The following is a 24,306-nucleotide window of genomic DNA, read 5'->3' on the forward strand; positions in this document are numbered from 1 at the left end:
ACTGTATCTGGGCTGGGTCATAGGTGATGTCCTAGCACACTTAGCAGAGGAACTTCTTAGAGAGACATTCCTAGTTCTGGACGAAGGCCTAGAACACTGTCCTAGGGAGTCGCTGATCCGGGCTCTGTCGTGAGGTGAGCGTGCTGGGTCCCCGCTGCTGTGCCCCGGGGGATTCCGGCCCCTGCCACTGTGGTGGTGGAGGGCCCTGAGGACCCCATGCGAGTGGGGTGTTCTAGGAACAGGTGCTCCAGTTCTAGGTTTCTGGGGTTCATAGGAGTCCCGTGCTCCTGTCCACCTTGGGCCATAGCCATCTTCCCACGAGGAAATCGTCCTTGGGAACCCCTGGCACATTCCAACCGCCATCTGGCTTCCAGATACAAAAAGTGAGCTCTGGGACATGATATAAATCTTGGCTCCGAGCCACCCTCTAGACGTGGCTGCCTTAGGCAGCAGCTGGGGAACTTTTGTTGTGCTCAGCCCTCCAGGACTTGTGGTCCTCTCCCATGTCCCAAAGACCCCGTGGTGCCCATGACATCATTCATCCAGGGCCCCTCTTCTCCATCTGGGACAGCCAGTCTTGGATAGAGTGGGGAGTGTGGGAGTAGGCAGTCTGTGGGGGGTGGGGGGCAAAGCCTCTAGGCAGAGCTTAGAAGACCCCCGTCTTGTCCCCACTCCCCCATGCCACCTAAGGTGCGTTCCCTGCAGGGGCACAACAGATGAAGTGAAGGCCACCTGCAGACCTGGGCTGGGGGTGAGGTGGATTGTGATAGTCCTAGACTATGCAAATTAGAGGAGCATTCAGCCCTCTCTGGGTCAGCCTCCCTGGGACCATAGATGGGAAACTGAGGCCCAGGGTGGCAGCTAGTTTCACAAGTTTCCAGGCTCCTGGCCGTTCCATCAGATAGTGATGGGTGATAGTGAGCAGGCCGAGGATGCAGGGAGGGGGCCACACTCAGGGTGCAGGGTGACCCCAAAGGCAGAGAATAGGACCACCTACGTTACACACACACATAGAAGCACACATCACACCTGTGACACAAGTCACCTCACGCCCCAGTACTTGCGCCAAGATGGTGTGTACATCCCTCCCCCACACACAAAGAATGCTTTCCCCTCCTTCCACTTCCCTGATCCCTAAGAAGCCTTAGGAACCTGGCCTCAAGGTGACAGGTGGTCGGGGAAGCCAGAGGGTGTCCCAGACCCTCCCGGTGGGTCCATCCAGCCCCCTTGATCTGCTCAAATCAGTCTTTGGAGACCAGCGCACACCTGTTGAAGCCCTTTGTGAGATGGCGAATGTGCACCTCGGACCCGGATCCACCTGTTTCCCCAGGGCCGACTGTGCTGGGAGTTTCCACCGCATCTTGTTTCACTTAAACTCTCCGCTGCTTGCAGCTTCCCTCTACAAGAAGTGTTCTCACCCATCTTACAGAGGAGGAAACGAGGCTCAAAGATGTGGCGTGAGTGCACCCTTGGCAAGTTGTTTTACTCCCCAGTGTCCTGGAATGGCCCCTCCGGCTGCCCCATTCTCCATCACCCTAAAAGGGAAAGTTCAAAAATACCTTTCCCGGGAGCTGGGAGTTCTTCCGGCTCCAGGAGACACCAGGGAACAGGGCTAAGACTGAGCGGCAGTGCTGAGGTGTGGCTTGAGGCTCTCAGAGAAGCCACGGCCACGTTTTTGGACCTTACTCCGTCCCCAGCCCCCTCATCTTGTCAACATCTTGTCAATCCCACAAACCTTCGCTCAGAACCTCCGCGTGCTAGGACATCGGAGCGGCAGAAATGGCCCCCGGAGAGGGCTGCGGGCACCTCCTCCTGCTTCTCACCCTCAGGAAAAAGTTCAGCCCCTTAAAAGCTCCCCACCCTCCATCCCTCCCAGGCCTGAGGTCCCTCTTCACCAGCTCATCCTCCACGTCATCTGGACCCTGCCAGTCCCCTTGTTTCACTGGGTTAGAGAAGTCGCTGTAGAAAAGGGCACCAGCCCATTTGAGCTGTTGTTTTGCGTTTGTTTCTGTGACGATCTACCTCAGCCAGTCTCTTCCCCACCAAAACTGGGTCCCCTGAATCCCTGGCTCCTCCTTCCCGTAGTATACCCCCTTCCCCAGCCTCGCTGCTCAGTAATCCCCAGAATCCCTACAGCGTCCTCACGTGACAGCAGGTTCCAGAACCACAGTCCCGTGGAGCCCTTGGGGTCCCCGGAGTCACCTGCCCTTTACTTCCACTGTAAAGGGGAAATGGAGGCCCGGAGAGGGCCGGGGGCTGCCCAGGATCACATGAAGTCAGTGCAGAGTCAGGCTTTTCCTGGAGCCGAGACACAGTTGGGTCTGTCTTAATTTTTCCAGGAGCAGAAGAGAACAGGACACTGGGTACCCAGAATGCCAGGCCCTGCTCTGCCCTCAGTATCTCCATCCCCAAGAGACCAGTGTCCCCATTCCCAGGACAGACTTCCGTCTTAGTTTTCCTGAACTGATCCCTCCTACCGACTGTGCTCCCCGAGCCTCTCCAGGCACCACACACTCCTCCTCATACCTCCACGCACTGATGCACCACGTGCCTTGTAATCGCCACCCCGGTTAAACAGCACAGACCTCCACCCCGCCCCGACAGGAAAGGCTTTTTGGTTCCCTCCTCTCATCTGCCCCATCCCCCAAATCTGCCTTTGCCCTAGCCAGCTCCCTGCTCTACTTGTGTCCCCCAGGGGTGTGTCACCCGTGAGAACTGGAGGAGGCAGAGGGCAGGGAAGGCAAGGCCTGGGGAATGTCCAGGTCTCAGGGTGAAGGTCAAGGCGGCTGGGCGTATCCAGGGAAGGTCTAGCCTGGCAGCCCCAGTGCCCTGCTCAGGGCCAGTGTTCCGCAGGTCCTCCCCTTGGAGCTCACCTGGGCTCGGAGTTGGCAGAAACCTCAGTGGGGGGAGGTTTTCCAGGGTAGGCTGCACATTCCAGTGCCTCCAGGGAGAGAAAATGAGAATGTGGCAAGAGAAAGTGTGTATCCCGCCTACAGGCACTGAAGTTCCAATTTTTGAAAAAGCCAGTGCTGGCCAAACTAAACACTCGATATTCGGGCCACGGGCCACCAGTTTGAAACCTCTGGTTCCAAACCAGAACATTCCGTGGAGCCCTACGGAGTCTGGACACCGCTCTGGGGAAGTTAAGGACAGAGGCCCTGGCTCCCTCTGAGACTTCTCCAGTCCAACCCTGAACCCTCACCACCCCGGCCACCTGAGGTTTGGCCCCACTGCCCTCTGAGTTGAAAAGGCAAGGGAGGTCAGGGAGTCCCCGGGTCCCTGATTTAGGGACCACCATCTGATAAGGGCTACAGACCCCTCCAGTGCCTGAGCGGGCTAGTTTAGGGGCTAGGTCTTCTCTAATGGGGGGGCCTCTGGTTGGATGAATCTGCGGTGGGTCGAGGGCAGTCCACGGGATGAGGCTGAAAGCCGAATCCATCTGCTCTCATCCTGTGCCAGGCCCCTGCCACCTTTGGCCCCTGCCTTGGGTCCAGGTACAGCTGGAGCTTGGGCCTGCAGGGGGCGGAGCTCTCGATTTCTGTACCAATGTGCTTTGTGATTCCATGAAAGGGACTGAGTGCCAAGCCACTAGGGCAGCAGTGGAGATGGGGCCAGAGTACCTCTTCCGACAGGAAAAAGGAACTGTATGTGCCCTTCTGTTTGGGGAGGAGCTAGGACATTTGTGGGTTCCTGGCTGCTTCAGGTAGAGGCAAGGGGAGGAAGAGCAAGGCATTGTAGAAGTGGGAGACGAAGGCTCCTTCTGGGATGGCCTGGTTCCTGGAAGCAGAAAATTCCCCAGGGAGAGAGGAGCGGTCCTCTGTGCCTGGCCCTCTTCACCCTTCCCTCCTCACTGCAAGGAGGGGGCTGCCCTCCCCCAGCAATCCTGGTCTTTATTCTATGCACAATCACTGTAAGGGCACCCCAGGCCAGGATGAAGGGGTGAGAGCCCTGAGGCACCTGCAATAATCCCAGAACGGAGGATAGCCTGAGACAAAAGGGGAAGAAAAAGGCACCAGACGGGACGCGGATATTCCTCCATCTCCCTCTGTCACCAAGTCTCAGACTCCCAGCCAGGCCAGCCTCCACTGGACCAGATCGTCAAACTTAGGGGGGCTCATAAACAAAAGCCCCCAACCCCTGGGTTTCCTGAACCAGTCATAAACAGCTGCAAGGGACTCGAACGATTCCCAGAGCCCCCTCTTATTATTTTCACCCCTGAGATCCTAGAGTTTGGGAGTTTTCTTCTTTCTTCCAAACAGGCCTCAATTCTTGAAGAATAATTAATTTTACCATATTAAATTAACTCAAGCTGAGCTTTTGATTGCAGATAAATGCTGCCAAGACCTCAAGTTAGCTTCTAGGGCTTGACGGTTGGGGAGGAGCTGTGTTCTGTTGGAGTGTTGACACAATTCTCAAGAGCAGGAGTGGGCCCCCATTTCTGCCTCTGCAGACCAAGGCCTGGGGCTCCCAGGTGGGAATCAAGTAGTTTAATGGCCCAGTATCCTGCTTTCCCGGAAGGGAGGGCCTGGCGAGGCGGCCAGCCCAAGGGCCCACAGTGAGTTGGTGGCAGGCAGGGTGTTTAAGAGTGCCACTGGGGCACCCCCAGCCCTGACCCCTGCACCCCAACCCCCACTGCAGGAACCACTAGCCATGCCTGAGGGGCCGAGTCCCCTCCTTCAGCACAACTCCCGGTGATTCTCCCCTCTGGATTCTCTCTTCCCTCCCAAACGGCCCCTGCCCCTGCCCATTCCCGTTCCCTGGTCCTGTCCGACCTCCCAGTATTTACTACATCTGTGCCATCCTCCGTCCTCCGCCCCCAGTCACGCCTCTGCGCTTCCCCCAGGAGGGGGAGGGGCCCCAAGCCGGGGCTTCTGTACTGAGACTCTTTTGTACACCACAAACTTTTTGTATATTTTTAATTTTACTGCGACATGAGATATTAAAAGTCATTTCAGTACATGTTTTCTGTGTCCTATTGCTTTGCTGTTCTGGGCTATTAGGAGACAGGGGAGGTGAGAGTGGAGAGGAAGGACATCCACGGCCAGAAACAAACACGATCGGTTGGGCGAGGTTAGGTTGTTACACAAACTCCCTGTTGATTGGACAGAGGCTCAATCAATCAACCAGAAAGGAGAGGGTTCCACAAAAGTTTTAGGAATTATTTTCAAACTCTTCATTTTACAAATAAGCGGGGGTGGGGAATGGGGTGGGAGCCGACTTGCCAGAGGTCAGAGAATGAGTCCACGACAAAATCAGGGCCCAGCCTGAGGTTTCTAAAGCCCCAAACCCAAATATTTATTGAGTACCTACTGTATGCCAGGCACTCTTTCAGGCACAGTGAAGGGAAAACTAAAACGGATATGGTCCCTGCCATTACGGCGCTTCCGTCAGGTCTCCCTGCCTCTGTTTTTCATCCTGTAATCCAGTGGGTCTCAAACTCCAGAATGCATCAGGATCCCTCGGGGTAGAGGGGCCGATTTTGGTCTCCATAACCAGTGAGTGGATAGAGCCTGCCTGGGAATCTGCCTTTAGAAGATTCTGGTGCAAGGGGTCTGAGGACCTCACTTGGAGGACCGCTGCTTTAACGCATCCTCCTGCAAATCTGATCCTGACCTCTCCTTGCTTTAGCACCTCCAGTGACTCCCCAGGGCTTTCAGGATGAAGGTCAAAGCCCGATGACTTTTTCACAGGCTGAGCCCAAATTACCTCTTGCACTTCATCTCCAACATTACCCTGTCAGCCCCCCCAGAGTCCTCTCCAAATCACCCATCTTTCTGTTTCTGTGGGACTCTCCTGGTTGCCACCAACGGCCTCGCTCAGCATTCTTTCACACAGGTAAAGCCCCACTTTCCTAGCAGGCCCCGTCCCAAGTGTTCAGGGAGTGTATTCTCACCTACCTGGCCCCCAAAAGAAGGTCACCATTGGCCTAGGACAATCGTTCTCAGAGTGGTTCCCAGACCAGCAGCACCGGGGAACTCGTTAGAAATGCTACTTATCAGGCCCCACCCCAGACCCACTGAATCAGCCACTGTGGGGTAGGGAGCCACACGCTTTTATAAGCTTTATGGGTGATTTTGATGCACACTCAAGTTTGAGAACCATTGGTCCAAGATAATCCCCATGACGGAGGATTGGTGGGATTGGGGGCAGGTGACCCAATTCTGTGAGGCAGAGACCACTATGTGTCCCCCAGAAGCCACCCCTTGTTCTATAAGGGAATATTTAGTGGGGGGAGGCATATTCATCCAGGCCACATTTCCCAGCTCCTTTGCAATAGGCACTGCCATGAAAATAAGTTCTGGCCAATGGGATACTAGCAGTAGAACTTGGGGCTCCTTTCAGATCATCTCCTCAAAGCTGGGGGCTTGGGCTTCCCCTGGCCCTGTTTACCCTTCTGCTGGCTGGGCTGCCGCTGTGGGGAGAGCCATCTTGAAGCTGAGAGCAAAACCCTAGTAGGGGACAGCGAGCTAGGTAGCCCCTGAGTCTTTCGTACACGGGGCTCCCACACCTGCTCTGGGTACTTTTGTGATAGATGAGATAAGCATCTATCATGTCTAAGCCACTGTTATTTAGGTCTTTGTAGCAGCCGAAATATGTTCTGGCTAATATATCTCGCCTTAGATTCCTAAGAGAATTCTTAGGAATTCTTTTGAAGAATTTCTGAGAAAGGTTTTCCCTCATGATAAAAACACACCAAAAGGGAAAAACCCTTGGCCTCATCAAGGATGGATGGCATCAAAAGCCTAACAGTAATAATCCTAAAGTCACACAGCCATCTTGCCAGCTGTATGAGCTTTCTAAGGCTGCCAAAACAAATTACCACACGCTGGGCGACTTCAACAGCAGAAATTCATTTTCTCGTAATTCTGGGGGCTAGAAATCTAACATCGAGGTCCCAGCAGGATTGGTTTCTTCTGAGACCTCTCACCTTGGCTTGCAGATGGCCACCTTCTCGTGGTCTTTCCTCTGTGTGTGCATATCCCTGGTGTCTCTCTGTGTGACAAACGTCCTCCTGTTACAGTGACACCAGTTAGATTAGATTAGAGACCCCTCTCCGGCCTCATCTTAACTGATTTTCAGAAACAGTCACATTCAGAGAAACTGGATGTTGTGCTTTGACATATAAATTTGGGAGACGCAATCCAGCCCATAATACCAGCAAAGAACAAATCTAAGGAACTTGCTGCCATTTTTGAGCTGCTCAACTAACCAGCCCTGAAATCACCATTGAACTTCCTGTCCTTACTGTCTAAACCACCTTTGATGGAATAGTCTATTTTTTTTTGCAGCCCAAGTGTCGCAATTCAGGCACTGTGTGTGTGTTCAAGCTGTTCCCTCTGTCTAGAGTGACCTTCCTTCCGTATGGTGTCCAAGTCCTGAATGCCATGAGCTTGTTGAACACAATAAGCTCCCGATTCTGCCTTCCCCAAACTAGTCACTTGCCTTATATTCTTTACCTACGTGTGTGTCTCTCTAACCAGGGCAGGGTCAGCAAACGCACCGAACACCAGATGCCACATTCCCTGCTCCTGTCCCATGGTGGGCATTGATAATCAATCCCCTTTTCACGCTGGGAGTGGATCTGGTGTTTATAATCCTCTACACACAGCTCTGGGCAGCCCCTGCCAATCGGCTGGAGGCGGTTCAAAAAGAGATGAATACTCTTCACCACAACTGCTAAGTCTTTGAGAGCCGGGACTTTGTTTTACTCATTTCTTTTATGATTCACAAGTTAACTTGAATAGTAAATGTTATCATTCTGTTCTTCTGTTTCTGTTTAATCCTTTCGGCAGTCTTCTGAGGCGGTCACTAGCCTTATCCTGCTTTTGACACATGAGGATTCTGGGCTCTGTGAGCTGGACTAAACTCCCTGTTCAAGGTCATAGACATTTAAACCCCTAAGGCTCACCCATCTCCACTTACTTTCACGGACATTTTCTAAGCATTTGATCTGTTTATGGCCTTGAGGTGGGCAGGGCAGGGAGTAAGACATAGATGGCTCGCTGTTTCTAGTGGCACTCAGAACATGTCCTAGTTGAGATTCCCAGCAGTTCCGTTGATGGTTGCAGCCAGTCCAGGAATAATAGATGTCTCCATTTTACAGACAGGTGAAACTGAGGCGCAGAGAGAGGAGAGGATTTGCAAAAGCCAGCCGCAGAGGTGCTAGAGCAAGAAACCACCTTGCATTCCCTGCTGCCACTCGGAGGGCAGGAATTCAGTACTTGCTCAAGAGGTTAAGTGGGAGTTTTGATGTCAGGAACCGTCAGGAATTGGGTTGCACAGCCTGGCCTTTTCCTGTTGGCCGGCAGGCTAATGGAGATCTTTCTTCCTGCTGCCGGGAGGTGGCAGGATGTAGGGGAGAAGGAGGGTGTGGCTGTGTGAGCTTGCACTAATCAGCCTGGGCCATTTCCCCTCCCTAGCAAGGGGGAGGAAGGTAAGGGGGAAGGCTGGTAGCTGGCCGTCTCCTGCGGCCTTCGCACACAGAGGCAGTGGGAGCTCTGGACTTCTCTACGATGGGCACTGGCCTGGCACACCCATGCTTTCAGAAAATCTTTCAAAACTGTCCTATGCATTGTTTGGCCCCTGCACTTCACAATTTCCAACCACTTTCTCATCCAAGGCCTGGTGTCTTTCTTGCTACATCTCTGACTGCAGGGCAGGGCTTTGGGATTATTGTTCCCATTGGACAGATGAGGAAGCCGAGGGCCAGAGAGGTTATAATAAGCAACCTTCCCTGGATCGTACAGCAAATCACTTCCAGAGCTGGGTCTTCAGAACGCAAGTGTCATGGCGAGGGGAGAATGAGGCAATCAGAACCTTTCCCACTGCCCTGGGTGGGGCATGCAGGGTCCTTAGGCCCTAGAGGTAAGGAACAAGGCTTCATATCCAGACCAGGCAGAAATCCCGGGTCCTCCTCTTATTCACTGTGACCTCCCTGAGTCAACCTCTGCAGTTGAGCCTTAAAAAAAAAATCTGTGTATAATGAGTATAATAATGCAACCCAATGTTGTGAGGAATAAGTGAGATGAAATAGGTAAAGTGCTCAGCACAGACCCACAAAGAGAGCCTTCTACTGTCTCCCAAGAGACGGTAAAATAGCTCAGCACACACAGACACATAGATAAGTAAATAGTTAATATTATTGAGCACTGCATGTGTGCCAGGAGCTCTTCCAAGTGCATTTAATCCTCTCAAGGGCACTATGAGGTCACTATATGCCCATTTTACAGATGGGGAAAACGAAGCACAGGAGGTTAAGGGACTTGCCCAAGGTCATAACCCTAGTAAGTGGCAAAGCCCGATTCCAATTCAGGCAGCTTGTCTCTGAAGCCCAAGCAATACTGCCTCCCTGTCATAGAAATGATTCACTTTTAAAATTATAGCTTTTTTGGACACACTGTTCTATAGTTTATGAAGCATTTTCTGACACATTCTTTCATTTAGTTCTCCCCACAGCAGCCCAGAGAGGGAGGCAATATTTACCCCCCAATTTAAAGCAGGGAGGGGGAAACTGAGGCTGTGAAAGGGGGAACTAACTTGCTTTGCTAAGGTCAGTGGTAGAAGTGGGGGTGGAATCTTGGATTTTCTGACTCCAAATTCAGGACACCCTTCCTTCCCCAGCCTCACGCAACTCCTAAGCCCCCTCAACAGCCAGCTCTGGCTGGAGACCATGAAGCTGTCTCCGCAGGTCAGTTCCTCTGGCTGGGCTCCCACCGTAGAGCTGAGGGGTCCCAGGGCTGCATCCCACCCCCTCCACCTCTGCTCACTATCACACAGGAGGGGCAGGAACTGCAGGGCTGGTGGAGTTTCCGACCAGGCAGGAAAAAGAACAAAGGAACTGCATGGGGGGAGAGGCCGAAGGGGTGGCCAGGAGGGCAGCGGGAACAGAACGTTTCACCATGGAATATGAAGTCAAGAAAGGGAAAAAGGTAGGTGGGAGGCTGGAAGGAGTGTGGAGCAGAGAATTGTCCCCAGAGCTGGCAAAGTGGGAAGCCTGGGGTGGGAGTGAGGGCCTTGCTTCTCATTTGGAAGGACCTTCCTCCCCACGCTTGGGCAGGCAGACAGCTGAGCTCCAAACTCCCCAACCCGTCCTCCCTGTTCTCGGTGGCCTCCGCCATCCCTGGAATATGCAGACGACAGGACCTTCCAGGGAAGCCCAGCCAGACGGGTTTGGGAGAGAGTCCCAACCTCCTTCCCTGGTATTCCTGGGGGAATTCCTCCTGTAGCTTCTCTGACCGAGGGCCAGACAGACACCAACCCAATAGGTCTGTTCCTCTGCTCCCCACCCCCCAAGGCAGAAAGGCCTCAGCCAGAGCAATTCTGCTCTATAAGGCTTCCAATCCAGGCTAGAGACGCCTACCTGCTCCCGGCTGGGTTTCGGTCTAGCCTGCCCCTCCCCATCTTTACACAGGGCCCGCTCCTAAGGCTTATGTTCCCAAAGGCTGGGCGCCGAGCAGCCGTTCGGAGCAGTGTGAGCCGCCGGCCCCTGCACTCGATGCCCCTCTATCCCCCTGACTACCTCATCGACCCCCAGATCCTGCTGTGTGACTACCTGGAGAAAGAGGTCAAGGTGCGTCCGGAATGAGGAGAGGGGTCCAATCTTGGGGTGAGGGGTATAAGGGAGGAAAAAGCTTTCCTTGACCCTCTTAGTGTCCCTGGCTGGGATTCATGGGAGAAAAGCATACATATTTTATTCAAGTTTTACAAGAGAATGAAAAAGCCCAAGAAGTGACCAAAGCAGGAAGCTTTGATACCTTTTTAGACAGAGAAACAATAAATGTGTGAAAAAGTGACAAGGGAGAGGGTTTGGGCTAAGACTAGTAAAGGGTGAAGAAGTAACCAGGTTTGTTTATGTAGCCTTCTCAGGCCTAAAACTGGTGATCAGTGTGTCTGGCTCCTTCTTCCTGGTACAAAGAAGGCACCTTTCACATAGATTTATCTCCTGCTTTCAGGGGAGAGTTAGCAGAGAGGTCAGAGTGCTTTCCTCAAACTCCTTCAGCTCCAGTTACTCTTAATAAGGTTCTGTGTTTGAAGGTAGCACGTCCTGAATCCCATCAAGAGACCTTACCTCCCCTCCATTACCTATCCTTGACCAGCCCCCTCTCATACAAGGAGACTCAGGGGGGAAAGGTCTGGGCAGCCTTGCCCCTGCCTTATGCTACGGGCCCTCAGCAATGACCTCCACGTGCTCAGTCTCAGTGTTCCCAGCTGAACGTGGGGCTCAGAACCTACTCCCAGGGTAGCGCCAATGGGAGACAGTACGGTGTACTAAAAAGCCACACCTCCCTGTGAGATTTCACCGCTACTCTGTGTCCAGGCTAAAGGAACCAACTCAGTTCGGCAAACCCCAGAGGACCTAAACAACTCAAGGGCTTTTGTCTTCCTTCCTCCCTTCCTTCCTTCCTTCCTTCCTTCCTTCCTTCCTTCTTTCACTTTTGTTTACTGATCTGAGAGAGAGAACAACATCGGTTTGTTGTTCCACTTATTTATGTATTTATTGGCTGCTTCTTGGATGTGCCCTGATGGGATCAAGGGCTTCTATTTCATGAAGACAAGGAAGGAGCAATGAAGAATCTTCACTACACAAGGAAGGTTGATATGAGGTTGAGTGTCAGATTTAGCAAAAACGGTTAAATTTGAATTTCAGACAAGCAGTGAATACTTGTTTTTAAAAAAGATTTTTATTTATTTATTCTTAGAGAGAGGGGAAGGGAGGGAGAAACGAGAGGAGAGAAACATCCCTGTGTGAGAGAAACATCAATCAGCTGCCTCTCACAAGCCCCCAACCGGGAAAGTGGCCCATAACCTCAGCATGTGCCCTGACCTGGAATCAAACTACTGAACTTTCGGTTCCTGGGATGACACCCAACCCACTGAGCCACACCAGTCAGAGCTGAATACTTTTTTAGTACTAATCTATGTCCCAAATGCTGCATGAGTTGGGGGAGCGGTTTTAAAACATATTTGTTGTTTATGTGAAATTCCAATTTAACTGGCATCTTGTATTTCATCCAAAAATCCCATGTGAAGGGAAATGCTAACAAACAAAGCCATTTAAAGTGTGGGGACTGAAAGTTCATGCAGAATAAAAAGAAAACGTTTGATTAGTGAGATTCACCTAAAAGAATAAAACTAAAAATAATGAAAAAAAGTTAATTCTTATGTTGATAAAATAACATATAAGTTAAATGAGAGCTTTAAGTTATATCGAAGAATGAATGAAGAATCCATTTATTGATTCGGGGTATCATTTTTCTGACAAAATTATACACTAGTTTGATGCAACATTCATTCCTTTTCATTTGACTTCTGCAACAAGATCACAAAGAGGGTGAGTGACTTGCAGTCAGTCAATCCCGGTACCTGGGGCAGACATAGCCACTCAGGCCAAGCGGGAATTCATAGGTGGTCAGTTCTTTCAAGTGATTCCGGTGACTTATCTCACCATAGCCGAATAACTGTCCAGGCAGTAAAAGCTAGCAGTGAGAGGCTGGGCTCTGATGTCCTGGTGTGTGGCGTCGCTCTGCCGTTTCTAGCGATCTACTCACAGACTGGGCGTGTTACTCACCTTTGCTTGCCTTGGTTTTCTCACCCTCAAAGTGAGGATAATGAGCGAATGTGCACAGAGCTCTCAGGGCTGCGTCTGGCTTCTATGACTGGCTCAATAACAGCTCTTGTCAGGTTCTTATTGTTCATTCAGACATTTCTTTCTCAGTCTCACTGTGTTAGTGAGGAGGTCAGGGTCCTCCAAGGCTTCAGGGCGACCTCTTTCTGCCCTTCTCCTACCACTCTCCCCACCCCATCCCGGTTTGCCATCCAGTTCCTGGGCCACCTCACCTGGGTAAACTCCTCACTGAACCCCTCCAGCCGGGATGAGCTCCTGCAGCTGCTGGACACCGCCAGGGTGAGCCTCTGGTGAGGGGAGCGGGCAGGGGCTGTCCCCTTCTCCCTCTCCCGCCCAAGGACCCTGGGGACTCAGGAGATCCGCCCCGCCTCACAGCAGCTGAAGGAGTTGCCACTGAAGACTACACCGGAGCAGGACAGCATCCTGAGCCTCTCAGCTCGCTGCCTGTTGCTCACCTGGCGCGACAACGAGGAACTCATCCTGCGTATCCCCACGCACGAGATTGCCGCCGCCTCCTACCTGCAGGACGATGCACTGCACTTGCTGGTGCTTAAGACAGGTACAGTGGGTGGAACCTGCAAGGGGACGGGGCCACGAGGTGAAGGGGAGAGAAAAGTTTCAACGTCTTGTTTTGAGAATGTGTGACGTAGGATGAGATCGAGGCTGGATGATGAGGTGACAGTAAAGGCCTGAGCACCCTAACCTACTACTAGGGTCAGGCCATGGCCGTACAGAGGAAGACCGAGCCCTAGGTTGAGGTTGAAGAGTGGGCGGCCTAATTCACCATCCTGAAGCCAAATGGTGAAGCCAGGGAAGGATGGCGAAGCCAGAACCCTGCGACAGGAAAAGGGCAAAAAGTTAAAGGGCGTGCCGAAGGGGCGTGGCCGCAGCCCTCCGAGGATAGGGTGGAGCTTCGGGCGAGGGGTGGAGTCTGACCTAGAGGCGGGACCAAGCACAGGGAGCGATGTCTGATCTCCCCAGTTTAGGCGCAGGGCCTCAGACCAGTGGTGCCGTGGAGGGCAGGCCGGAATCTAAGGAGGGGACCCTGAAACCAGTGAGTCCGAGTTAAGGGTACAGAGGGAAGGGACAGCATGACCACCCTTAGGCCCTATGGCAAGGTCTGATGCTAGGGGCGCGGAGGTGGGGTGGGGCAGGTACGAATTCCCAGCAGAGCCAAAACCAGGGGTGGGGCCTGAGGCCAGGGGCGGGGCCAGGCGCGGCTGGACATCAAGGAGGCACCCTCACGCCCCCCCCGGGTGGCCTCTGGAGGGCGCTCTTAGCCCGATCTCCTGCGGCTGACAGTCACTCGGTCTTTTCTAGGTCTGGGCGTGGATCCGGTGCCAGCCGGTGTCGACGCCAGCCCTGGCGGGGCCGGTCGCGACACCGGCCCGCCCGGCGCTACTCCCGAGAAGCGGCGGGTGGGCACCACGGAGCGGCGTCACACCATCTGCAGCCTGGACTGGCGGATGGCGTGGGGCGGGGGCGCGGAAGCCCGGGCCGCGGGCGGCGGCGGCGGCGGCAGCCTAGAGCGCCAGCGCGCCGGGGCGCGGGCGTCCGGCAGCTGGGAGCGGCGGCAGACGTTCAGCGGCAGCTGGGAGCGGCGGCACGGTGGCGGCGGCGGCGGCGCTGGCAAGCTAGGTGGCAGCTGGGAGCGGAGGCAGGCGGGCGGCGGCGGCGGGGGCAGCTGGGAGCGGCGCCACCCCGGCTCCAACCCTCTGGACCCGCAGGATCCCAGCCCCGACGCCTACTGCAATCTTGTCATCCTGGCTGTGGCCAACAGGGTGAGCCCGAGGGCACCCCGCGCCGGTGCGCCGTGCCTTCGGGACGCATCCTGATGGGAGGGCGCCGCTCCTCACCAGCACCCCTGCCCAATCACGAGGTTGCTGGGCTCTATCCTGGCCTTTTGCCTTCTCCCTCGTTCAGCCCTGCCTAAGATTTCAGGTGTACCCGTGTGCTCATAATGCCGAAAGGCTTCCAAAGCCCAGACCCCTCCAGGACACACACTCCATTCCATGTCCCATTGGAATGAGAACTCAAAATGGCCCAAATAGACTTGATCTAACCCCCTTTTCCGACCCTGCTTTTTGTCCAATATCGTCAGTGTCCCCACTACCTCAGTAACAATCAGAAGGACACTAATCATTGGCACGAATCGAGTAGCCAACCCGTGCCAGACACAGAACGAGCATTAACTTATGTCATTCTAACAGTAGAGGCAAATATTTCGATCATCCCCATTCCATAAAGAAGGAAACCGCGGCCCAGAGACTAACTTTGCAAGGTCGCACAGGAAGCAGGTGGTAATTTCAGCATTGGAGCCCAGGGTGTTCAGAACCTGTAGTCTTGGTGACTAGTTGGCCAGCCAAGGCGAAAAGCCTTTCTGCCACCCTTTCCTCACCTATTTTCCCTCCACCCATCCTCCACGTTCACCCTTGCTTTTATTAATTTGACCATATTTGTTGGGCTCCTACTTGTGCGAGATACTGGGCTAGGTGCTGTAGATACAGAGATAAACAAGACATATTTGGTGTCCTCTCTTAAGGAGCCCACAGTCTAGCAGACACCTTCAAAACCTCGGGCTTCGAAGTTTTCTCTTTGACCGAGGTCCCCAGCTCCCTCTGTATACGAACCGTAGTGAGCAACACACATGGTGTCTGTCCAGAGGGAGACGTGGATAATAGTCCGTAAACCTGGACTCTGGAGCTGACTCGCTCTTCCCTGAAACACTTTCTCACTTGGTGTCCAGCTCTTCCCCATTCTCCTGGTTTTCCTCCTACACCCCTGGCTGCTCCTCCTCCTCCTCGAGAGCTGCTTCCTCCTCTTCTCTTTAGTCTCTTAAGTGTAGAGTGCTCTGGGCTTAGTCCTTGATCCGTGTCTCTCTTACACCCATTTCTAGGTGGTCTCCTCTGGTCCTGGGACATTTAAAACTCTGAGAACTCCCTGAAGTTTCTCTCTCACCATTGTATATCCCAACACGTTTTTTCACTCTGCTGCTTCTTTGGAAGGTCTATGATGTCCAAAGCTGAGCTCCCAGTCATTTCTCCTAAATCTGCTCTAGCCTCGGTCTCCCTGTCTTGACTCATGGCAGCTCTGTCCTTCAGTTGCTCATACCAAAACTTTGCAGTGATTCTTGGCCCCTCACTCTCTTTCCCACAACCCATATCCACTCTGCCAACAAATCCTCTTGACCCTATTTTTAAAATATAACCCAAGCCCATCTATTTCTCCGCACCCCCCATTGTCTCCACCCAGGCTCATGCCCCATCTGTAATCTGAATGATGCTGTCACCTCTCACAGGTTTGGCCCTTGCTTGCAGTCTGTCTCCCACCACCCCACAGTCAGAGCAGTTCTAGTAACACTTAAGTCACATGATGTCAACGCTCTAAATCCTTCAGTGACTCCCCATTTCACTCAGACTAAAAGCTAATGCTCTTACAACGGCTGAGAAGGCCATCTACCTTAGGAAAGTGGCTCCAGCCACCATCCCCATTTCCTCTCTTGCCTCATCTCTTTCTCCCTCCTTTATTTACTCTGTTCTAGAAAGACTGGCCTCCTTGTAGAGTGCAAGAGACCTGCAAGTTCTGGGTGGCTCACTGTGGCATCTCTGGCTCCTAGAATAGTGCCTGGCACATAATAGGTACTCAATACATGTTGAATGAATGGACCAATTAAATTGTATAATATTATACCTTGTGACGGGGACCAAGAAAATATACAGGTTGCAGTGATAATTAGGGAGGAAAGTGAGTTTGTGCCCTATTTATCTTAGCAGACTGTGAGAGTTTTAGGGTACAGATTTCATCTCATTCACCTCTGAGACCCCAGAGCCTGACCCAGTACCTGCCACACAGTAGGACTAAATGAGACTTTGTAGAATGAATAAATAGATAAGAAATCATTTTTCAGGGGTGTCTTAGTCTCTCCCTCCTGTCTGAAGCATTGTGGTCCTGAGGAGAGCACAGAAGTTAGAGTCCAGAAGCCTGTGTGCTGATACAACCAGTGCCCTGAGCCCGCTGTGGGAGCCTGGGCCAGGCGTTTAGCCAGTCTAAGCCTCGGTGTCTTCAATGATAAAATAAGGATCCTCTCTTCCCTGTCCGTTTTGTAGCATTATTGGAGGGCTCAATCTTGGTTTAATGATTAGTACACTCTCCATCCCAAAATACCTATCTGGGTTACATTTTAATTTATATTCGAGCTTTTTTTAGAGACACCAAATTGGAAATGCCTTCATGGAGATGATCTTGTCATCATTTATGGTCTTTCTGTGTCTCTTGCTTGAAGACATAAAGAGTCCGATTAAAGAAGCAAATTCTTCTTCAGATTAGCAGTCTCTTAAAAAATTTCACCAAAGAACTTCCACTCCTTTCTACCAGAGACTGAACTTGATGTATTCATCCTGCTTCTCTTTTGCCCTGGGTGCCAGGGAGCTCATATCTAAATATGGCATCTGGTAGTGTAGTAACTATGTTGATCCTAAAATTGTTATACACTTAATTCCTCCTCCTTCAACTAGGTATCAGGAGACCTGGGTTCTAGTCCTGGCTAATCACTGTACCTCTCTGGGTTTCAGCTTCCTTCCTGTAAACTGAAACAAATTAAGGTTTATTTCAGGTAGGTTTCAAGAAAGTCCTTGAATTTCCTCAGAAAGTGGGGATACATGTATGCATTTTTCAAGGCAGGAGGGTTAGAATCATCACTGTATTCTTTAAAGGGGTCCAAGACCCAGAGAGTCGCCATTTTGATGGGAAATAACTTTGGTGGGAAATATCCTCAAAGCTGATTTATTAAAGGCCTTCGTAGGTGTCTGTGTGCTTCTGTGAGCCCCTCACTCTGTCTGAGGAAGCAGGGCCATCCTGGTCCCAGGACAGAGCCTGAGCTCTACCCTCCCCCCGGGCCAGGATGCTGCTGAGGAGTCCTGCGCCCTCATCTGTCAGGTCTTCCAGATCATCTACGGGGACCAGAGCATCGAGTGCGTGGACCGGGCTGGCTACCACTACACGTCCACGCCCGAACGACCGTGGCTCTGCAGCCGAAGTAAGTACTCCCCTCCTGTGAAACATCCCCAAAGCCACGGGCCAGGGGTGCCCCAAGACTGGGGGCCAGTGAAAGCTGTTGGGGGTTCTGATCTCTATTGCAATTACAGCGTACCCCTGATACAGAGTTTTGAAAAAATGTCAGTTTTCACAGTGACCTCAAACCTAGCTTTTTCATAGACGTTCTGGTTATCAGATTCAGAACAAGCCCCTCACAGCTGAACTTTTCTCTCTTTTGTGTTTTTGTTTTGTTCGGGGAGGGGTTGTGGTCTGTTGTTGTTTTTCATCCTCACCTGAGGCCATGCTTATTGATCTTAGAGAGAGGGAAGGGAGGGAGAGAGAGGGAGAGAAACATCAGTAGGTTGCTTCTCACATGCACCCAGAGTGGGGACCAAACCCACAACCTACGCATGTGCCCTGACCGGAAACCAACCGGCGCCCTCTTGCTTTGCGGGACAATGCCCACCCACCTGAGCCACACCAGCCAGGGCTCTCCCTTTTGTTTGTGGTACCCCCGCTTTTGCAGAAACCTAAGATCGTGCATTGTCTGTTTACTAGCCCAACTAGAACAGTAGGTCAAAATCAAGATTTGATGAGCAGTCCTTGAATTCAGTCAAGGGCTGGAACGAGAATGAAACCCCCAGAGGCATTTCCTGGCTGCCAACTATGTACCAAGCTCGGAATCAGCGTGTCAGGTCTTACTTAATCCCTGTAGCAACCTTGTCTGTCCTGTTTGCCACTGCATCCCGTGTGTCTAGCACGGGGCCAGGGACATCACAGACATTCAAGAAGTTATTTTTGAATGGATGAAAGGACTTCCTGAGGCCTCACAATTCCAGTTTTACAGATGAGGACATTAAGGCTCAGAGTAGTCAATGCATTACTCAAGGACACACAGCTCGTAAGTGGCAGAGTCAGGATTCACACCCAGGTGGGTCTGATTCTAAAGCTTCTATCCGCAATAGCGTCACCCGCCATGCTGCCTTCAAGGCCACTTAGTGAATTTCCTCAGTTACATCCCACTCAGCGTGGTTCCTATTCGTACTATTCCAGCAATAGAGAGCTGCTGTTTACTTCTGGAGGTACTCCCGTCTGTAGGAACAGTGGTGTGGGGAAGCTGCAATATTCACTAACTGTCACAGGAATGATAGGCAAATAAATGAGATAATGCAACAAACATTTCAAGAAAGTCATTCATTCAGCAAACATTTATTGAGCACCTACCATGTGTTAGATCCTGCTGATCACCAGGATATATTGCTGAGGAAAACCAGATGGCCCCGCCCTCAGTAGGCTTGCATGGCCGAGGTACTGTGATAGGAATTGGATGGTTATCAAATTACAGTGTGACCACACACTGTGCTATGAGAACATATAATGTGGAGCCAGCCTAGCCTGGGGAGGCAGGGGAGTGTCCCGAGGAAGTGACATTGAATGAGCCAAGATCGGAAGGTGAGACCAGTACCTGGATGCAATGAGACAACAGGGCTAGGAGCGGAGCAAATTCTCTAAATGGTGCTTCTTTCCTCTCAAGATTTTGAGCTCCTTCCCTCTCAATGGTTCTTTTTTGTCTCACCTCAAGCCATTGCAGTTAACAAAACACTCTCTCACCTGTTCCCACATCTGTTACACCCAAGACCCCCCTGAGGTAGACAGGAAGGTAGTGTCCCAGTGTTGGGGAGGATGAGGGCCAGGAGATGGAGGGGAGTTGCCCAAGCTTGGCTGTGTGTCAGTGGGGCGGCAGGGGGAGGCAGGAATCTTGATCAGAAGCTTCCAACAGCTGCCTGTTTCCAAGTAAAAACTAACATCCTGACGATGGCTTATAAAGCCATCTGTGTTCTAGCCACCATCGCGACCTCAGGAGCCGGGGGTGCCGGTCCCTGCTCTGCTTCCTCTGATAGGCCCTCTGTCTGCTGGTCGCAGGTGAGAGCTGCCGAACTGATGGGACTTATGCCTACGACGCCGACTTCAGCTGCTGCAGTTCCTTGTGGGTACCTGTTTGCTGGGGACCCCATTCTCACCCCCCTACCTGTGCATTAACAGGCTTGCTCTTCTAAGCATTCTGAAGGCCCCTGTGGGTAAGAAAGTGTGGGAGAAAGTGACCCCACTTTGATTGGTGCTGGGACACTGGGCATCGAGAGTGGGAGGTAAACTGAGCTCCGATGAGCTCATGGGATCCATGCCCCTGAGAGACCTGGGGTGCAACCGGAACCCGGAAGTGGGCCCACGTGGGCCTGGGGTTCTCTCCCAGGCATCCAGACACAGTGGCCTGCAGGGTCTGAAAGCGAATGCCAAAAACACATGTTGGTTCACGTTAGTTTGGGCTCTGTGTGATAAAAATCCCTTAAGAAGAGTAGCTTAAACAAGATGAAGCTTTCTTTCCTGACTCCTACATAAAATACACAGACTGGGAGTTTGCCTGTGGTCTCATGGTTGCTAGCAGCCTGGGCTTCTCTTTCCCTCCCTTCTCAGCACCGGCTTCCAACCTCAAGGCCACCTCTTGCCCCAAGATGGCGGTTGTAGCTGCAGCCATCAGGGTAGCATGCCAGGGGCCTTGCTAAAGGGCTCTGCTGGAATTCCCACAGACAACTTTTGCTTACATCTCACTGGCCAGAACTTGTCATATGGCCACAACTGGCAAGGCTGGAGAACGTAGGATTGAATTTTTTAAAAAAGAATCTCACCACTAAATTACACCATGTCCCTGGGAAATGGTTCTGGGACAGTGTAGAGACCAGGAGGCAGGTGGACTTCTTATTAAGCAATATTTATTGAGTGCTTACCCCATGCCAGGCACTGTGCTGTGTGCGAGGGCTACTGTGGGGACCAAGACAGGGACGAGGCCTGTGCTGAACACATGGCAGGTGAACAACAAATAAAGAAAACCAAGGTCCCTGCTCTTGCATGGCTCACGGCCCAGCACAGGTGACAATGAAGTCATTATTTAGTAGTCATGAGCACTGATGACAATACGCACCAAGAGCAGTTCAGAGTGTCGAGAGAGGGGCCGTGGGAGTCAGGAAGGCCTCTCAGAGGTGATGGCACTTGAACTAGGCCCTGGAGAAGGAGCTGTCTGGGAAGAGGGAACAGCAGGTGCGTGGACTCTGAAGCAGGATGAAGCTGGGTGTGTCTGACGATCAGCCAGGAGGCCACCGGGACCACAGCAGAGGCTGTGAGGGAGACAGTGGTCAGGGAGGGTGTTTGGTGGGGAGACCTGGGAAGTCTTTGCATGTCATGAGCAGGCTTAAGGACTCTGTGACCACATTTGACAGAGGGTTTAACCCAGTCTGGGGGGATCAGGGGAAATTTTCCTGAGAAGGTGACATTTAAAATCCAAGAATGAATAAAAGCTGAGCAAAAGATAGGGGGAGAGGGACAGTTGAAGCTGAAGGAACAGCATGTGCAAAGGCCCGGAGGTGAAGAGGTACTTGGAATACTAGAAAAAAAGAGAGAAGGCAGGGTGGCCTGATCACAAACTGCAAAGGCGAAAAGAGGTTCTTGAGAGGCAGCCAGGGGCCAGATCACGTAGGGCCGACAATGCAGGGCCTTGAAGGAGAAAATGGGACATGGATGAGGCCTCGGGCCCAGAGCACCGGTAGCTACACCCTCTCAGGTTCCACCTGCCACAGGGAGGAACTGCAGAGAGGTGAGTGAGATCCCCTTTCTGCCTGTCCCTGCAGCAACGGCTCCCAGGACACATTTGAAGCGTGTTACAGTGGCACATCCACACCCTCTTTCCACGACTCCCACTGCAGTGGCAGCGACCACAGTGGCCTGGGCTTCGAGCAGTTGCAGGATTACATGGTCACGGTGAGCTTGGGGACCAACGCAAACGGCATAAGCAATGGCCTGGAAATCGGAAAAAACACAGGGTGTTTCAGGAATCGTGAATAATCCTAGATGGGACTTAAGTACAAGACTCCAGAGGTCAGGGTGGGGTATGAGGTTAGGGACATGACCCTTTGCTGAGGCCAGCTTGTTCAAAGGCCTAAACTAACAGCTAGCATTTTCAGAGGAGGGCTCTGGGCTTTTCAGGCAGGGGTTGGGTGGGGGTTGCTACCTGGGATTGATCCTGAATGGTGTCCCCACAGCTGCGGAGTAAGCTGGGGCCCCTGGAGATCCAGCAGTTTGCATTGCTGTTGCGGGAGTATCGGCTGGGGTTGCCCATCCAGGACTATTGCTCAGGGCTGCTGAAGCTCTATGGAGACCGGCGCAAGTTCTTCCTCCTCGGTGAGCCCCCTGCACCGCCCCCCAGCGATCAACCAAGTCCACTACATGGTCCACTGACATGTCTGGACAGTCTCCAGGCTGGGAGCGTTTATTCCTGATCCCTCCACCTCCTATAAAGCCAAGTTCATGAGACCCATGGAGCATATGAAGAGACCAAGGTGCAGAGAGAAGGGACTTGCCTGCAGGCACAGGGTCGATAAGAACAGAGCACTAGTATAGCCATTTCTTCTTCACGGCAAAGCTGGGAGAGGGAGTGATTCCTCCTATCTTACCCCACAAGGAAATTGAGGCTCAGAAAGGCTACGGAATTTATTTGAGATCCCACAGCTAGTAAGGAGAGCTAATAAAACAACAATAGGAATGATAATATGAATAAATTCACATGTATTTGGCTGTTACTGCGTGCCAAGTATCATCTCGTTGAATGGCCTGAGTTCTGGGAGGTAGATGTTGTTATTTGCCCCCATTTTGCTGATGAGGAAATTGAGGCTCAGAGAAGCAAAGTACTGAAGTTACATGGTGAGTAGCAACGGAAGTGATATGAGCTAACTTTTACGGGGCACTTGGTGTGTGCTAAGTACCTTATTCAATCTTCATATCCCTGCAGGGAGAAGACATGTAATTATCTCAGTTTTACACAGGAGGAAAGTAAGGTGCAGAGTAGTTATTTAATGAGAATCACACACGAATACTGGGAATATAACAATTGTGATAATAATAATAATAATAATAATAATAATAATAAGCTAACATAATGAGCATGTACTGTGTTCCAAGAGAATGTCATCACATTCTCTGGCTCAGAGAGTCAAGGAGCTTGTGCAAGGCCACACAGCCAGTGAATGGCAGGGGAGGGATTTGAACTCAGATCTCCAACGAAGGTGATACCTTGGTGGGAAGGGAGAGGGCTGAACCCTGGGGTCTCACCTGCCTCTTGGCCTGCAGGGATGCGGCCCTTCATCTTGGACCAGGACATCGGCTACTTCGAGGGCTTCCTGGAGGGCGTGGGCATCCGCGAGGGGGGCATCCTCACGGACAGCTTTGGCCGAATCAAGCGCAGCATGAGCTCCACGTCAGCATCTGCCGTGCGCAGCTACGACGGCGCAACTCAGCGGCCGGAGGAGCAGACCTTCCACCGGCTGCTGGCGGACATCACGCACGACATCGAGGCTCTGGCCCCTGACGACGACGACAGCACGGATGAGGAGGCCCGGGGCTCCCCGGGTGGAAATGAGGCCACTGAAGACAATTACCTGTAGCGTGCTGCCACTGCCCAGGCAGATTCAAAAGCCACCTAGCTTTTGAATCTCTCTCACTCACAGTGGGGGGGGGGGGGGCGGTTGCTGGTCCCTGGGGCCCCTCCTCACTCCCAACCCGAGGCCTGCATTCCGAGTCTCAGATGGTCCGGGGCCCTAAAGTCCGGGGCAGTCGCTTGGGGCTCAGCTGACTCCTCTGCGAGGATGGGCAGAGTCATTCTTTGTCCCCCTAGCCCCGGTGCCCTACACCAGGATACCCCCTCCTCCCCGGACTGCACTGCTACCTGGAGGCCAAGGGAGAGGTGGTGCGTGGGCTCCCCCTGCTGGCAGACTGAGAAAAGAATTCCCCGAGTTTGTCCTACTAGAAACCGAGGTTTAGAAGAGGGAAAGGGACTTGAGGGAATCTTCTGATTCTCCTGAGATATTACCTCAAATCGACCATACTACATCGTGTAGAGAGTCTTTTTAAGGCTCTAAATGGCAGGGTCTCTGTCCTCCTCACGCCGCCCTCAATTGGATCAACAGTATGAAGAGGGTTTTTTTCTCTACTGAGAGTGGGCTCAAGAGGAGGGTAATCTGGATCCCAGTCCCAGTCCTAAGACTCCAAACAAGTTACTTGTTCAGATCTTGGATTTGGAGCAGGTGGGCCCCACCTGCCTCATAGGGTGGTCATGGGGATTAGCAAAGGTCAAGACCTTAGCTCGGGGTCTGCCACGTGATAGGCGCTCAATAAATACTATTGCCTTGCACGTCTAGCACTTTCGGACTCGGTTTGCCTGTCTTTACCCCGGGTACAGTGAGATGGGAACTGAGGCGGGGGCGAGGTGTAAGAAGACCCTTGGGGAGCACACTTTGGGAAGAGGAAATAGGACTTGCCCCTCGCAGCTCAGTTATAGCCTGGCTTCATGCTTGAGCCGGAAAAGAAGAGTACCCAACACTCCACAGAGCCCTCAGCAGTCTTGGGCAGCTAAAGAAATCTAAAGGCAGGTTTGGAGAGAGAGAGATCAGCATAGAGAAAGCATGCTGCACAGCCCAAGGAAAGGCGTGGAGGGTAAAGGAAAGGAGCGCTGAGGGGAGACCACAGACTTGCCTAGAAGAACCAGGCAAGTATATTTGTAAAACATTACAGAGCCCTCCGTGGCCACACACACATGGCACTTA

The 24,306-nt window shown here is 52.4% G+C and overlaps 1 protein-coding gene across 2 annotated transcripts; it reads left to right on the forward strand.

Moving 5' to 3' along the window:
• Positions 1 to 9,857: 9,857 nt before the first annotated feature.
• CCM2L (CCM2 like scaffold protein) lies at positions 9,858 to 23,900 on the forward strand. Of its 2 annotated transcripts, XM_037143197.2 has the most exons (10): positions 9,858 to 9,929; positions 10,412 to 10,570; positions 12,821 to 12,904; positions 13,001 to 13,184; positions 13,946 to 14,406; positions 17,525 to 17,660; positions 19,583 to 19,646; positions 21,340 to 21,469; positions 21,751 to 21,889; positions 22,835 to 23,900. In XM_037143197.2, exons 1-10 carry the CDS (start codon positions 9,900 to 9,902, stop codon positions 23,146 to 23,148), a joined length of 1,701 nt encoding a protein of 566 aa, XP_036999092.2. In that variant the 5' UTR covers positions 9,858 to 9,899; the 3' UTR covers positions 23,149 to 23,900. The 2 variants fall into 2 exon arrangements, with proteins under 2 accessions (XP_036999092.2, XP_036999093.2); XM_037143198.2 differs by lacking the exons at positions 19,583 to 19,646; positions 22,835 to 23,900 and having other exon boundaries at positions 21,751 to 21,853.
• Positions 23,901 to 24,306: the final 406 nt, after the last annotated feature.

This window comes from Artibeus jamaicensis, unplaced genomic scaffold, assembly GCF_021234435.1.
Source record: "Artibeus jamaicensis isolate MK-2021 breed Jamaican fruit bat unplaced genomic scaffold, CSHL_Jam_final contig_685, whole genome shotgun sequence".
In the NCBI taxonomy this organism is placed as follows: Eukaryota; Metazoa; Chordata; class Mammalia; order Chiroptera; family Phyllostomidae; genus Artibeus; species Artibeus jamaicensis.